General features: G+C 36.5%; 1 protein-coding gene across 1 annotated transcript; it reads right to left on the reverse strand.

The window, feature by feature from the left end:
* Positions 1–6371: 6371 nt before the first annotated feature.
* Positions 6372–9714, reverse strand: LOC132198886 (uncharacterized). The gene is made up of 9 exons (XM_059623167.1): positions 9661–9714; positions 9335–9547; positions 8883–8972; positions 8570–8828; positions 8402–8485; positions 8244–8312; positions 7087–8051; positions 6850–7026; positions 6372–6789 (listed from the first exon to the last, which is right to left on the reverse strand). The coding sequence occupies exons 2-9, from the start codon at positions 9467–9469 to the stop codon at positions 6667–6669; spliced, it is 1902 nt and encodes a 633-aa protein (XP_059479150.1). The 5' UTR covers positions 9470–9547; positions 9661–9714; the 3' UTR covers positions 6372–6666.
* Between the last annotated feature and the right edge of the window lie 5929 nt (positions 9715–15643).

Genomic DNA, 15643 nt, shown 5'->3' on the forward strand with positions numbered 1-15643 from the left:
GGAAACACAAATAAAAATACTTCAGCCTTTTTCAGAGTTTTTTATGTTTAGTTTTGTTTGCTGTGTGCTCATGGACTGCATCGAATGGAAAGTAAACAAATACAAGAATTTCATAAATCGGCAATTTCATTGCTAATGTAAAAACAATTTTTTTGGTTCAAAAAGGCACTAATTAATTTTCATTTTTTATTAAATTAAAATATAATATAATGTATTCCATGGCTAAAATCTTGAAATATACATGTTTTGCGATTTTTATAAATATTTGTTAATATTTAGAGCATTATTATTTAATTATCTGAGCTCCAGTTGCAGTCACGAAAAAATTCTTGATACCAAATTTAATGCTAAAATAAAAATTGAACCCCTTTTTCAAAAATGAACCTTTTATTATAAATATAAGCAAAGCTATAAAATTTGAAATCACGCTTAGAAGTATTCTAAAAGTTCTGCTTTGCTCTGCAGCAAGCTTACGGCTGGTTTTTCGCGCCGTTAAAATGGGGCGGGTCGAATAGTATGTATTAATTGCTCATTTCTCATCTTCCAAATTTTATGCATTTTATCATTTTTGCCGCATCTATGTCTAAAAATTTTAAAAAATATTCCAACGCGAGCGAAAGATGAAGTGAAAAACTTTAAAAAAATTAGCATATAACTGAATACTGCACTTTCTTTTGTTTATAATAGTTTTTAAAAATCACTGAAATTTAGCACATATTTACGCACAAAAACCCGTTGCAAAGCAATTTATAACTTTTTGTTTTTTTTTTTATATTAAATTTGAAGTGAGAAACAAATGCGTCAAAAATGGAAAACTATTGTGCGTGTTATTAAGAAAACCGCTGGTCAGAAATTTACGAACAAGACGTTTACCATGCAGAAAAATAACATTTTTTCTAAAATTTATCAAAAATCCATATTTTCGAATTTTAATGACACTTAAAATATAAAAAATTTTGAGAAAAACAGGCAAAGTAAAGATATTTGTTTAGAATTAAATGATGCATGTCTTATATTTTGCTGTGCTTAGAACAATTGAAAACTGAAATAGATTTTTACCGCTATCAGCTGATTCCACAGACCGTAGGAGAGACGAAAAAGATTATTATTTCCTTTTGCTGCCTCTCCTTTAACTTACATCATTATTAGTTCCGTATCTGACCGAAATATAATTTTTGATATAAAACATCAAGTTAATTTAAAAGATTGAAAGTCATTCAAATAATTTTATTTTATATTATAAAAATAATTATGCTTCTCCTATTACCCATTTTAATGAATACACGTAGCTCTACAAACCTCTAAAGCGCCATGCACCTTTTGGCGATGCTTCAATTTTTTTGAAATCAATGTTTAATTTTTAGAAAAAACAGTTTGTTAATTTTATTTCATTTTTCTCTTATCAAGAATTCTTAATTATAATAATAAGAGTAATAATAGTTTGAATCCGGTTAATAAAGGCATTATAACCTTACAAGGAAAATTGTCTTTTGCCATATTAGGTTGTGTCAAAAATATTTTGTAATTAATGCTCATTGTAGATATTTTTCAGAAATTAATTGGAAACCTGATTTGAAACAGAAATTTGATCTCTCTTGATTCTCTTGAAGAAAGAAAATTAATTTAAGCTCTTTGAGAGCTTATACATTTGAGAACCTAATTATTATATTTTTCGTTCATCAGACATGAATGGTACTTATTTTTATTTACCGTTGGTGTCGTAGAACAGTAGACTTTTTCTGCTCCGAGCAATCGCAAACAGAGGCAACAAATAAGAAAAGTGTTTAATGCTCTGAAATGTAATAATTAAATTTGAAATATCGTCGCTTACTCTCTTTAGTACGAAATAATTTTAAAACAAAATATATAATTTTGTTTTTAGAAAATAATATTATTATTTTTCCTTTGCATTTTCATATTCAAAAACAAATAAATTTAAGTTGTTTTTATTTCCAAGTCAATATATAAATTTTTTTCCACGGCGAAGAGGTGCCTTCACGCAGATTCAACAGCGCCACCTGCCTTCCAGTTCGGACAATACTTGAAGCCACTATTAGGGAGTTTCCACTCGGGAACTTCCACTCAATGAAATTTTAAAAAGCTCAGAAAATAAAAAAAATATACCTCCAAAAGTAGAAACTCCCGAAAGTGGAAATTGAGTAGCTTTCTCGGGAACTTCCACTTTCGGGAGGTTCCACTGGCACACTCAATGTACATGCGATTTTTTATTTCAATGCAAAAATTCGCAATTTCGACCTACATTTACACTTATGTGGATTTCCATTCACTCATTGGCTTCAGCTACTGTCAAATTATGTGTCGATGCTGCCCATTTCCTCCCCATGCTACCCTGGCCCCACCTTTTGCCTCCATTTTACTAGGCAACTTCCACTTTCGGCAACTTCCACTTAGGGAACTTCCTACCACTCGTTTGACGGGACTCGGTCCCGACGGGTCCCCGCGGGACCGGCACCGTTTTCTTTAAGAGCAGCGGGAACGGGACGGGACGCGGGACCGGGAAATTGAAGTTAGTTGCAAAGACAACCAGTTTTCAATTCCATGTTCTGTCAAATGAATCATAATTTTCAAGCCAAGTCAAAATTAAAAGTTTTTGAATATCATATTTTTCTAATTGCAAACTCATTTTCGCACTTTCTTTTAAAAAAAATATACATAATCATAAATAAATTAAGAAATCAAGACAATATTAATTTAGAAATTTGAGGTATTGATATAAATTAAGCAACCCGCAGTACATACAATCAGTGCTATTTGCATTGCATACCACGAAAACTGGACGATTAATAGCTGATTGCAGGGAATCGGGACTCGGGACGGGTCCGGGAATTTCGTTTTAGGCTTTCCCGGGAACGGGACCAGACTCGGGAAATTGTTTGAAAAAAATTCGGGAACGGGACGGGAAAATTTTCAAAAATTGGTACCGTCAAACACTAGTGCAGCAATGAAATAAACAAATCTTATCAGTAAATCAAGAAATCTTTAAAATTCAAAATGTTTTCGCACGTTAAAAAGCACTGGTTCTTTGTACGTTGTTAAATTATATCTATTTTCCTATTTCGCTTTTGAAGGTGATTTTTACTATCAAAATAGTGCCGTGATGGAAACTATAAATCCCAGCAGACACGTCCCTTCAAGTGCCAAATTGTGTGTCTTTTTAATCATAACTCGTAGGATGTGTTTATGAATTGTAAAATTAAATTCATAAAGTAATGCACTAAAAATAATAATTATATCTATTAATTTATTTTATTTATTTGACACAAAATTGTTGGTTAATTTTTCTTTTGAAGTGGCCTTTTTTGTAAATTGTTGTCAGCCCGAAATGGGCCATTTTTATTTGCACGCAGGAAATGCTGCCAATGAGCTACGCGGCCCAAACAAAGCACATAAAGGCCAAACAAGGTCTTCTTAATGTAAAAATAAACAAGACGACGCGAGCGAGGCGAAAGGTCAAAACCCATTTGGCGTTATAACCCATTCTCGGTTAATGGCGACGCAAATTTCGCGCTGCCCAGCGAGCTAAGGGAAACCAAAAGCTGCTCTCTTTCTTTTCTCTTTGAGAGGGTGTGCAGGAGCAGCGGTTTCGCTCCGGATGGAAAAACGCCGGCGTTTTCCTAGCGCGCGTATTTTAATGGTGCCATTAGCAAGAAAAAATATTTATTGGGATTGCTCGGCAGACGTTTTATTTTCTTCTGCAGCACCACGGCGCTGGCACAAACATCAACTCGCTCGCTCGCTCGAAATTGTATTGCCAGGAAAGAAAATGAGAACTCGCGCGCCGCGAAATGAAAATGTGCGCCTTTTCTGCAATTCGCTGGAAAAATGACACAATAATTTCGGAGCCTGAGGAAAAGACATGTGAAATTTCACAAAATGCGCCGTCCTTGTTTTTCTGGTGCATTTCTTTTCCACTCCGAGAGGGGAACATTTTCTTCAAGCAGCCCTCGTCCGTTCTTTCATAATGTCAGATCGATTTTCTACATTTCAAATTTTCTAAATAGACATTTCAATAAGAAATTTTTGTACTTTTTAAAATTCTGTGTGGAATTAAAATTAATTTGTTCATTACTCTCAAGTCATTGCAAATGCAAAAATTAAAGAAATATTCACAAATATTCGCAAACCACCAATATTTCCATTGCAAAATTAATGATTTCAATTATTTGTTTTTATTAACAAATTTTTATTAATTTTATTAATTTTCCAATTAATCTATTTTCTGGCAGCAAGTTATTTGAAATTAATTAAAGAATTTTATTCAAAATGATCTTGTCGCATTTTTGAAACCCGCATCGAGCGAAACAAAGCCTTCCTGCCAAACGCAAATAGACGGACGAGGCGAGGGTAAAACGATCGGGGTTGAAAATGGGGCTGCGAGCGCGTTGAAAAAGTACAACTCATCAACGAAGGATAATGAAGGCGGCAAGAATTATGCCTGCGCGCGGCGGCACGCCAGGAGTAAAAGCAGAAAATAAATATGCATCCGCGGAAAATAATGGGCGCGTCATTTAAACACTCGAAAAGTTCCCACGCACACGAAAATAATAATCATCAGCAGCTGTTCCGTTGCAATTTAATGGTTTTGCTTGCGTGTCACGCACTTTTTGAATCTAGCGCCGCGCCGCGCTGACAGTGAAGAATATGTCACGTTTCGCTGAAGAGAAAGCGGAATTTCATCAGCTTCTTGTTTATTTGCTACTTGTGACTTTTGTAGCGCGTCGAACTTATCACATTAAAAATATAGAATTTCTTTTCACACAACTTCAGACCAGAGGTGCTTGTATTTGAATCACATCAATTTCCAACGACAGATACCTAAGCTAATCAGAGAGGAATCTGGGAGCGATAACAAAACAAAGCACTCTTGGTTGCTGCTTGTGGTTTGCAATAAGACGGAAGCAGAATACCGAGCTTTGTTATGCAAACAAGTCCCGTTCCGAATTGTCTGTTACACACACGTGCCGCGCGTTATATTGGATGGCGGGCGGCGCGGGCGGAAGGTCTCGTCGTCGTTCCCTCTCAACAAACACTGGACTTGAGGTGAAATTGGACTTTCTTGACCTGTTTACTCTCAGCCGCTCCAAAAACACGTCCCACGTGATTAATTATTATTTATGATTATTTTCTCACACACGACATGCCTATTGCAGCAAAAATTCTTCACTGCTCAAAGCCAAACTACAATTATTGTTTAAGCTAAAATGGGTGGTATGAAGTGTTCAGTCCCAATCAAAATTTAGATCTTTTATATGCAGTAAACATATTTCTCGCATTCAGTGATTCAATTAATATTTTTGTATGTATGCAATGAAATGTTATTTTAATTTAATTTATGCAACCTGCACGACATGGCCGACGCGCAGGTTGCGTCACTCCTCCGACGCGCGGTTTCTGATTTTGTTGGCTTCGGTGTTGATACCTAATAATAGGGGCCTAATACCCCTTGAACGTTCCATTTTGTTAAGCATCTATAGCTTTCCCAGGCGTATGTCTGCAGCTTAATTTGCAAAACACAAACATCTTGATGTAGTTTCCTTGTTTCCATGGAGATCGACTAATGCATAAATATTGTAGGCACAAATAATTTGGTTAAAAATGTTCATTTAAGTGGAATTCATGTTTGTTGAATTGGAACTATGATGAGGTGTTTGAAAATTTGTTGTGCTTTTCTGCTGGTGTTTTCTTAATTGTTAGCTACAGAAAAAAAACAATAATCCTGCTATATTTCAGCTGCAGACGTGATTCATATTAGTTGAAATTAATTTTATTCAATTAAAACAGATTTTATTTTTAAAATTGAAAGTGTATTATTTGGAAATGAATTGATCAAAACACTCGGATTTTTGCAGAAACTATATTTGAAGTAAAAACTTCAGCCATAAATTAATTGGGCCTGCCCAGGCCACAAGTAATTTAGTAATAATTCATTTTCTTTAAAAATGTTTTTTTCTTCTCAAATGGCCTTTTGTCGGCAGTGGCGGGCTCGAAGATAAAATAGCAGGTCCCGACCTTATTGAGTTTCGAATTCAATATGAGAATTAAATTTGAATAAAACTTTCGGCGGCGCCGAGTCCACGGTGCACGCGTCACTATACATAATTAACTTTTTTTCTTTATTTGCATGATCACTTTTCTTGCGAGCCTATAAAAATAAAATTATTTTTCCAAAAAGCGTGAAATGTACCTCCAACAGTACCAATTATGCGCGTCTAAAAGTAAGTGGGCCGTCGCCAACCAATATTATAATAGCAAATTAAAAGTCAACGTCAATTTAGCATGTTTAGCAACTGATTTTCGGAATGACATCAAATGAAGCGACAAGAGAGAAATGTTTTTCTAGAAATCCTTTTATATTTGTTTCAAAATTTTATGTTTACAGTGACATGTACCTCTTGAGAAAAACTTAAAAATTTAAGCCTGGCAATTTTTATGCATATATTTTGAGTGGTTTTTGTCACCCCAGTACGGAATCTTATTTCATAGAGCTAATTGACTTGGCCATTGTTTTAACAATTTGGCAGAATAATTTTTACCGAGTAAAGAAACATAAAAAAGCAGAATTTTTCACAACGTACTTGGGAGACGATGATCTAAGAACTTTATAATTTGTTGCTCAGGCTTGTACATCTTGATCAGACCTAGTGTCTACTTATTACGCTTTTTCTGGAGAACAGGGTTGTTTTTGGACATTTTAGCCTTCAGCTGCTGAACCTTTGATGGCTTCTTTCCTTGGCTTCGAGTCTTTTCCTTTTCCTTTGGAGGCTCAACCTAATATTAAATTTTATTTCACCTCAACATTATCTAGTTAAATAATTAGAAAAAACTCACGACTGCAGGGATGTCATCTTCAGATTCCAGAGCACTTGAGTCCGAGCCAGGCAGTTCCTCACTCGAGGTAGCAGAATCATCAGCAGAATTTTCCTTCTGCTCGCCCTTCAGCTGCTGAACCTTTGATGGCTTCTTTCCTTGGCTACGAGTCTTTTCCTTTTCCTTTGGAGGCTCAACCTAATATTAAATTTTATTTCATCTCAATATAATCTTGTTAAATAATTAGAAAAAACTCACGACTGCAGGGATGTCATCTTCAGATTCCAGAGCACTGGAGTCCGAGCCAGACAGTTCCTCACTCGAGGTAGCAGAATCATCAGCCGAATCTTCCTCCTGATTGCCACTTTGGTACATTTCATAAATTTGTTCCAATGGAATGGCCTCGATATCAATGCAAGTTTTTGTCGCAGTGTCATCGAGCACACCGAACAACTTGAGCAGGGTCGGTTTGTACGTCAAAAGACGCTTTGTGACAGAGGTGGGAGAGAACCTCCAAATTCCAAGAAGCACAGGGGTTTTCATGGACACAGACAGCCTCTTCAGATGCTTTCTGGGAACCCTCACCAACAAGCGTTCATTGAACTTCCTAATGTTGGCATCTTCTTCAGAGGTAACATCAATCTGAGTTTTGTCACCCTCTCCTGGCTCCAGAATTTTGTCCACCTGCATTTTTTCAGGTTCTTTGGAGGCTTCATCGGCATCCATTTGATCATCGTTAGCCTGAAGCATTTCCAATTGCTGCAGTTCAGCATCAGCCTCCATTTCTTCATCTTGTACAGGGGCTACCTTCTCAAAGACATCAGCAGGGGCCTCATTGACAAGGTCTTTGGCAGCAGCATCCTTTTCAAAGTTCTTGACAGGGGCATCCACTTGAGGGATATCAACAGAGACCTCCATTTTAGAGCCCATGACTGGCGTATTCTCTTCTGGGTCTTCAACAGGGGCCTCCTCATCTATAACCAACTTGGAAGACAGATTTGAGGCCTCCTGCTCAGAGACGGGCACATTCATGACATCATTTTCAGTTTTCTCAACAAGAATAGGAGCAGCTTCAGGTGTCTCAACTTGATCGGCATCACATCTAATAAGCTTAATCCGCACCTCAGAGGTAAGTTGCTGCTCCACAACCTTTGGTGCTTCTTTTGTGGCATCTTCAACAGGGGGCAACTTTTCCTCTTCAATATCAAATGGATTTTGGTTGCCTGAAAAAATATAGTTCAATTCAATTCATAGAATTTTTTTTATAATATTTTCATGCTTTATATTAGTCAATCAGAAATGTTAATTTTTATTTAACTGAAATGCTGTCACATAAAGAAATTTTAATTTAAAGCACATTGAATAACATAGCTTAATAATTTAATCCATGAACCAATCTCAATGGAGATACTTACCATCTTTATTTTCATCCAGATCTTTCTTCCAAGTTGAAAGCTTCTTTATGTAGTAATTTGTGAGCAAACCTACAAAAAAAGTTAGAAAATAAATTTTAAGATACGAATGGACAGAAACAAAAAATGAGGTTGTTAATATTGAATTAAAATAAACTCACCATTTTGTTTCAACTTTTGAGCAAAATTCACAACAGTTCTAAGGAGCATTTTGTTTGATCTCTTTGTGTGCTTCAATTCATTCACTGCAACAATGAAAAAATAATGACTTAAAAATCTACCGCAATGGACTACATCAATCAGCTCAATCAGATTATAATTCTCCTTACTCAAATCAACAATTTTGTTCTCTTTGGCAGAAATTAGGGCTTCATTGCTGGCAATCAAATTCTTGTTGACCTCGAGCACATCGTGCGAGTTGTGCAGTTCAGCATTCTTCTGGATCAAGATCTCTTTGAGCAAAGCATTTTCCTTTGTCAATTCATCCACAGATTTGTTCTTGGTGATCACAGCAAACATTTCATCATTTGAAGGCAACTGCAGGATTTCATCTGGCGGTTGTTCGAGGATGACAAAATCTTGGTTGCTCTACAATAAAATGGTACATTATAGAAAATTTAGAAAAAAATCTGCAGTTATTACCATAGGGTTGTCAAAAGAAAGTGCATAGCTTTCATTTGGCTGCAAATTTTGAGATGGGGTAGGGCTTGAGCTCTGGCTGAAGGAAATTGACTGAAATAGAAAACATAATTTCAAAAATTACAATGAAATAAGAAATGCAAGAGAACAATTATCATGAGCATCAGAATTTATGTAGACACCCATTTTATGTAATTACGACGAATATAATTCAGCTAAATGATCTTAAAATGTTAATTGGTAATGCCTAAAATTTCGTCATCTATATTGAAATGTATGCAAAAAACGTAAGAAACAAATATTTAGCTATAAAATATTCTAAAAGTAAAATGATGATGCATGCCATTATGTACAGTCACGTTATTTTAGTCGAAGTCTATAAAATCGTGGAAAAAAAACGAGCACGTTTTTTTCGTAAAAAGGTGTACAAAGCAATTTCGAAAAAAAAAACACACCTCTCCATCTTGATGGGCCTTCGGCTCTTGCACCTTTGAGTAGAAGCCATCATCTGCATCGTCGGCGTCGCTGTCCACGCCGTCGAACAGTTTCTGAAGCCTTTGTGAATTAGCTGCAGACACGCCGGACGACATGTTGAATCTTTTGCTTTGAGACTAAATTTGCGAAATTCCTTGCAAATTCGACTGACTAAAAGCCGAATTGACGAAAATCTGAAAGAAGGATATCGAATGCGTTCGTGTGAAGAAAAAACGGGGCGCAAAATCTGAATCTAAATGCTTAATTCGCAGAAAAAAGAAGCGAGAAAATGGCGAGCGGCCTCTACCAAGCGTGGATTTCTGCGATCATGGAGAATGGAGACTTTGGACGAAGAAGGTTCTGAAGCAGGAAATGACGTCAGCACTTTCAGCAGCCAATCAGATCAGAGCAATTCGGCGCGGAGCGATTTGATTGGGCGATTTCTCGAGCGCGGGCACGAGCGTGTGCAAAGACGTGGAGAGGGGACTCCGAAAAGTCCGAAACGAAGTATCTCGCCAATTCTCGCCAATTCTCACAACGTTTGGTTCGGAATGGAACGGTCGCCGGTCTCGGCGACGACGGCGATTTGCACCACAAGGCCAAGGTACTACTTGAGACGTGCAACTGCTTAATTTTAAAATTAACTACGGCCAAAATTCCTAGGATTACGTTCGATGCGCAGTACATGCATGATTATTCAATTCATTTATTCTCTTGCAAAATGTGATAACAAAACAACGACTTGTTAGACTCTATTTCAGGGTATAGATCAGATCCTATTGATCGCAGAGAGGTTCGGCTTTATTTCCTCAGGTTAATTAACTCGGACAATTTCAAAAACTAATTTCAGATCTTCCAAAGATGAAATCTCAAATCAAAATCGGCAGATTGAATGAAGTAAAGAAAATTCAATTCAAAATTATTTAATTAGACAATTGAAGAAAATTAGTAAATTAATTCAAATCATGAATATATTAATTTAAGTGTCGGTAGGAATTAGGATGGGCAAGAAAATAATTTGATCTTACAAAAATTGAAAATAATACTGTTGAATGCTCTCGGAGAAAATCACTCGAATATTATATAAGTTCGATTTCTTGCACTCGATTCGGGGTTTTGTACCTTTTGCTTTACAAGCTCGGCGGGTTTTATCTGCAGTGCCGTCGCGGCCCTTTTTGTTTTGAGCGACCCTCCTAACCACGATGGTGCAGCCTAGATAGGGCATGAGAAGGAACTTCACACTTTTTCCTCTGCTGGAAGCGACCCCAGAATTTTAAATCTGGCCTCGGATGAGAATTTCTAATACATTTTCACGGCACCGCTCATCACCAAGGGAGCAAAACGTTGAGACGGATAAAAATTACAGCCCTCTTGGGCTTAAAAAAAATAATAGTTCTAGCATTACAAGAGTCACTTAAATGAGATAAACAAAAGTTCCAAATTAAAGTACAGTGGGTACAAAAATTTCACTCGTTGCGTTTAAATAAAAATAAAATAAACTTAATTGGCTTAATTGTTTAAACTTTCACCATATTATTTGAGTTTATATTTTTCTAAAATTCTGGTTCGTGTTAAAAATACCAGCAAGTAACCAAAAATGTGCTTTTTTTCTCAGCTAGCAGTGCCAACTCTCCAGGATGCATTTATTAAAGCGAGAAAGATTTGTCACTTTTATATCCGGTAGAATGACAAATTTTTGCGTAATCCGAACAGTAAAAGCTCATTATTCTTTCCGGCTGTCCGTATTTTTGCAATGATGACAGTGATCAACTGTTTGGGTGGATTTTCTGGCTTCCGGAAAGAAAAATTGCTCCACGCTTTTGCATATAGGGATGAATAAAAAGAAGAAGAGAACCCATATTGTATCCATTTGAATTTTAAAGAAGATAAACTTTTTTTAAAATAAAATCGCAATAATTTAATTTCAGATACCAAAATATGCAAACGCGGTTTTGCAGGTTACGGACGAATATATGCATTATGTTATATTATGTGAGCCACAGGAACATTTGTCCTTTTCACTCGCATTCACATGAGACCTAGCCGGCGAGCGCAAGAGTATGGCCATTAAATTTGATTGTGTCCTCGTTAACTGCAGCTTATCTCCGTAATGGCCATACATGTCTCTCTTTGAACGCTAAATTGGAATTTCGTTTTGCCATTCATTACTCTCGTTAGCTTTTTCAGCGTTTGAGTTACGAGAGACGTCGTTATGATTTGCCGGTTAATATGCATTGCGCGAAACGAACGCGTTGTTTAATTAAAAAGATTTGGTATGTTTTCTTCTCTTAGGGAAAAGGCTGCTTTGCCTTCCCCTATATAATATGTTAATGAAAACCGCGCCTGCAGTTTTTCACGCGCGGCTGCAAAATGTTGCCGATGTAGCGTTAATGGAACGGGCGACAAAAAGCCGAAAAATAAATAGCGACTTGCTAATTCCGTCAGTAATATATTCAAATCCGTGGCGTAGAAAAGTAACCATGAGTGGAGCAAATTTCCATGAAAAATAAAAAAAAAACTGAGGCTGTTAGATTCAAAAGAAAACAATGCTTTTTATTATCTTTCCACTTTTTCTTTATCCAAAGCATTACATCATAATTTAAGTGATATTATTGTTTAGTTATTCAAGAAAATGAACAGTTTCTAAAATAATCATATAAATCAAGAGAAACAAAATATTTCGTTCTCAATGAATGATTTATTTGACTCACCTTGTTTTATTTTTTAAATTCATTGGTACATTTTAAAGGATATTCGCAGTAATTTTTATTTAATTAAAAACAATTTATTTGTATATAAGGAAAATATATGGAGACATGCAAAAATGACACCTGATGCTGTGTTTTTCAGCGCGGAAAACATGCATGTCCGGATCACTCGTTGGTTTTGGTCGGCCCGAAGTGTTCGCGTCAACTGATGCGATGAAAAATTCGGTTTGCAGACACGGCTGCAATCTGTCAGTGTCTGCACGCGGCTGAAATACAAGACATCCATGTTTCACTCTGTGTGCCGCGTGTCCGTCCCAAAACGCACGCCATTTTAAGCCGCGACGAGCTAGGCATTCGTTTTATTCCATGCGCACAAAGAGGGTGACACTTTATCAAGGAGTAATAAATGTAATCATTAAATGCAGTGTCAGCCGACAAGATTTTGTCCTTTTTCGCACGCGGCGGCGAATGATTAATATTCAGTATTACAGCAACATCTGCCGCCATTCACAGCGACGAGCCGCGCAAAAAGTAACAGAAGAGGCGCGCCGGACAGAAAAATGCTCCGTGAATTCCGCGGCAGGCGCAACGGCAAAATCCGTCCAAACGCGCTAATTCCAATTAGCCTGAAATGAGCAAAAAAAGCAGGCCGTCCGCTCTTTATTTTGTCAGCTAGTCGCGATTATAATGGACGGCAAATCGGATTTTTGCTCCGAAATCCCTTTTGTGAAAAGTGAATTTGTACAACTTCTCAGAATTAAACACAAAATTTCAAATGCGTGGTTAAACTGCATTAAATAAATGAATCTTGAATTAGTCTCTAAAACTAAAATGGTCCTTACCCTCATTATACTCCTTGATCCTTGATTAAAAATAAAAAATATAAAAAAATAACAATTAACGACGACCGAGAAAGATATTTTTAGCAGCCAACGAGGTGTTTTTTCATTGTTGCTTTCCTCCTGAAGATCACGACATAAATGAATAAAATATATAAATACTGAACCCAAATCTGTCTTCCCTTTTATTTATTTATTCTCCATTCATAGTACATACAACGCAAAAAAAGTACATTGTACAAAAAAAGCGGAATCATGCATCGACCTTTTCATCAATTTGAGAATTTTATGAAACTAAATCTATATGAAATATATCAAAACTGTATAAAAAAAATATTTAAATTTATTTTCAAAATTAGAATTAAAGCTGCTGTTGTTTTTTTGTTTCAATTCCTCCATTTTAAAAACAATATTTAGCTTATCTCATCATTACTTTTAATATTATGTCATACTCAAAATTTCAAGCCTCTTTTGGATGTTACTATTATTATCCATCCTTTTATTGAGCTGTAAAGTCGATAAACACACATAAAAAAGGAGTTTCATCACAACACAATACATTTTTGCAATATTATTCATGTTTGATGAATTGCTGGTGCAGCCGACTATATATCGTATTCCGCATTATTGTGCCAAAAAATCCGAGGCACGCAGCAAAAAAAAAAAAGAGATTATTCAGCGCGCCACGCATCCGCTTCTTAATGACATCTAAAATATTTTCGCGCTTTGCTTCCGTTCTGCAGAGTGCCGAGAGCGCAGCATTTCCGTATCAAAAGGAATCGCGCGAGGGCAGCACATAAATAAATGTGCAGCGCGCGTTTCGGGGTCAATGAGACGCTTTTAATGCTCACCCATCTGTAATTGCTGTGCCACGCGCCCTTCTTTAGGCGTCAACATGAACAAAAAAATACCCTCAAAACAGACCAAGCCAAAGACAAAATATAATAAAAATTGATTTAAAAAAATTGATGTTTTAATTTCTGCGCGGAATAATAATTTGAACTTAAATTTACAGGAATTGAATTTAACAACTTTAAAAGTCTCGGTGTTTTCATATTTTCAGAAATAAAAAGCAACAATGCCAGTTTTGTGCGGTTTGGAAAAGCGAAAGGAAAAATGATTGAAATCGGTTTGTAACGGAGTTTTCGAAGCGAGTGACTGCCGAGCAAATAATGCAAGGAAAAATCGCGTTGTGCGGGGGCAAGCAGTGGCAAAGGCTTACACGGCAGCGCGGATGCTATGATATATTGTCAAACCGCATCCCCTGTGCGTGTGTATCGTACAAGTGTGCGTTGTAGGGTTGCCTCGTGCACTTTTTTCTAAACCAACAGATTTTATTGCTTCCAATTTTACACTAACTTTAGTTCAAATTTGGCGTGATTCTCATTTCAGTTTTAATTGGCTAAAATAATCTCGGATGGGAAACACGAATGAATTTATTAGCGATTGGAAAACCGAGGCAAACATGCGGCAACCATAAAGTGTTGCTGCACAACACAGCGAGTGAGAGAGGCGCAGGTAACGCGGTTGCAATATAAAGCAGGCGAATCGAACATTGGTATTCTGCTCAATGGAGAAAACGCCTAATACCCACGCCACCCGCCACACTCTCACTCACGCACTGGCTAAAGTCGGCAAAAAATATGAAAACATACACCATACATCATTTTTGTTGAAAAAAATCAACCTAAAATATTTATAAATTTATATAGTTAATAAGTAAATTTTGACTTAATTAATGACCATAATTTGATCTTACTTTTCATGAAAAATTCGTATCATCTGTCAACACAAAGGAAAGTAATAATAGCGCTATTTCTCCTTTCGCTCTGTGTGAAGCTCTCTTGATTAAGCGCCGCGGCTTCAATTCGTTGGAGGAAGAAAGGAAAAAAATCGGAACGTTTGTGCAGTTGTTGCTGCACATTTTGTGAAAGAAAGAAAACGCCAGCGCAAGGCCGGCTCTTGTGCCATAAATTGCTTCGCGTGCAATTTGAAGAGTGACAGCGCGCATCAGCAGCTGTTTTCTTTTGGTGACTCCCGCAGGAGTTCCGAAGGTCTTGACCAGACAACGCGAAAACTCGCGGGCAGTGCCACAAAGACAAGAATTGATTTTTTTTTTAAATAATTTTGCAGAAATCCAAAATATATAGTTTTTTCCCCAAATTGCTCCAAATAGTCCAAATATATTATCTGACATTTTTATTACGTCTATTTTTATAATCTGGCATTAATTGTAAGTAATATAATAATATTTCTTTAATTCTAAATTGAAAGCCATTTAATAATTGTAATTAACCTTAATGTTTTTGGTTCAAAATTCTTTCTCACTTTTTCAGCGTTGCAAAAGTACCCTTTAGGCCGCTGCAAGCTATATTTTGGTTTAAATTTTAAACTCAACTTAACTAAAAGACCCGTATCTTCATTTGGAGACAAAAAAAAATCAATAATAATTATATTATATGAGTGCATAGCAATTTTTTTCATCAATTTCCATCAGCTTAAGTCACACAACAAGGAAAATATGGAAAATAATGAGAAAAAAAATCCTTGTAGTAATATTAGTTTCTTCAGCTTTTTTCACTTCCCTGAGAAAATTCCGAGAGGCACAGAGGCGTTGAAATATGTATAAAAATACATTTGAGCCCTTGCATGCGTTTTTATGTATGGTGTGCGAGTCGCGTTGCGTTTCCATACATTTAAAGTGGCGCCAGCGACTTCTTCTTTTCTGCGTGCCGCGCTACTC

Source organism: Neocloeon triangulifer, unplaced genomic scaffold (assembly GCF_031216515.1).
Source record: "Neocloeon triangulifer isolate White Clay Creek 2 clone unplaced genomic scaffold, ASM3121651v1 ptg000013l, whole genome shotgun sequence".
In the NCBI taxonomy this organism is placed as follows: domain Eukaryota; kingdom Metazoa; phylum Arthropoda; class Insecta; order Ephemeroptera; family Baetidae; genus Neocloeon; species Neocloeon triangulifer.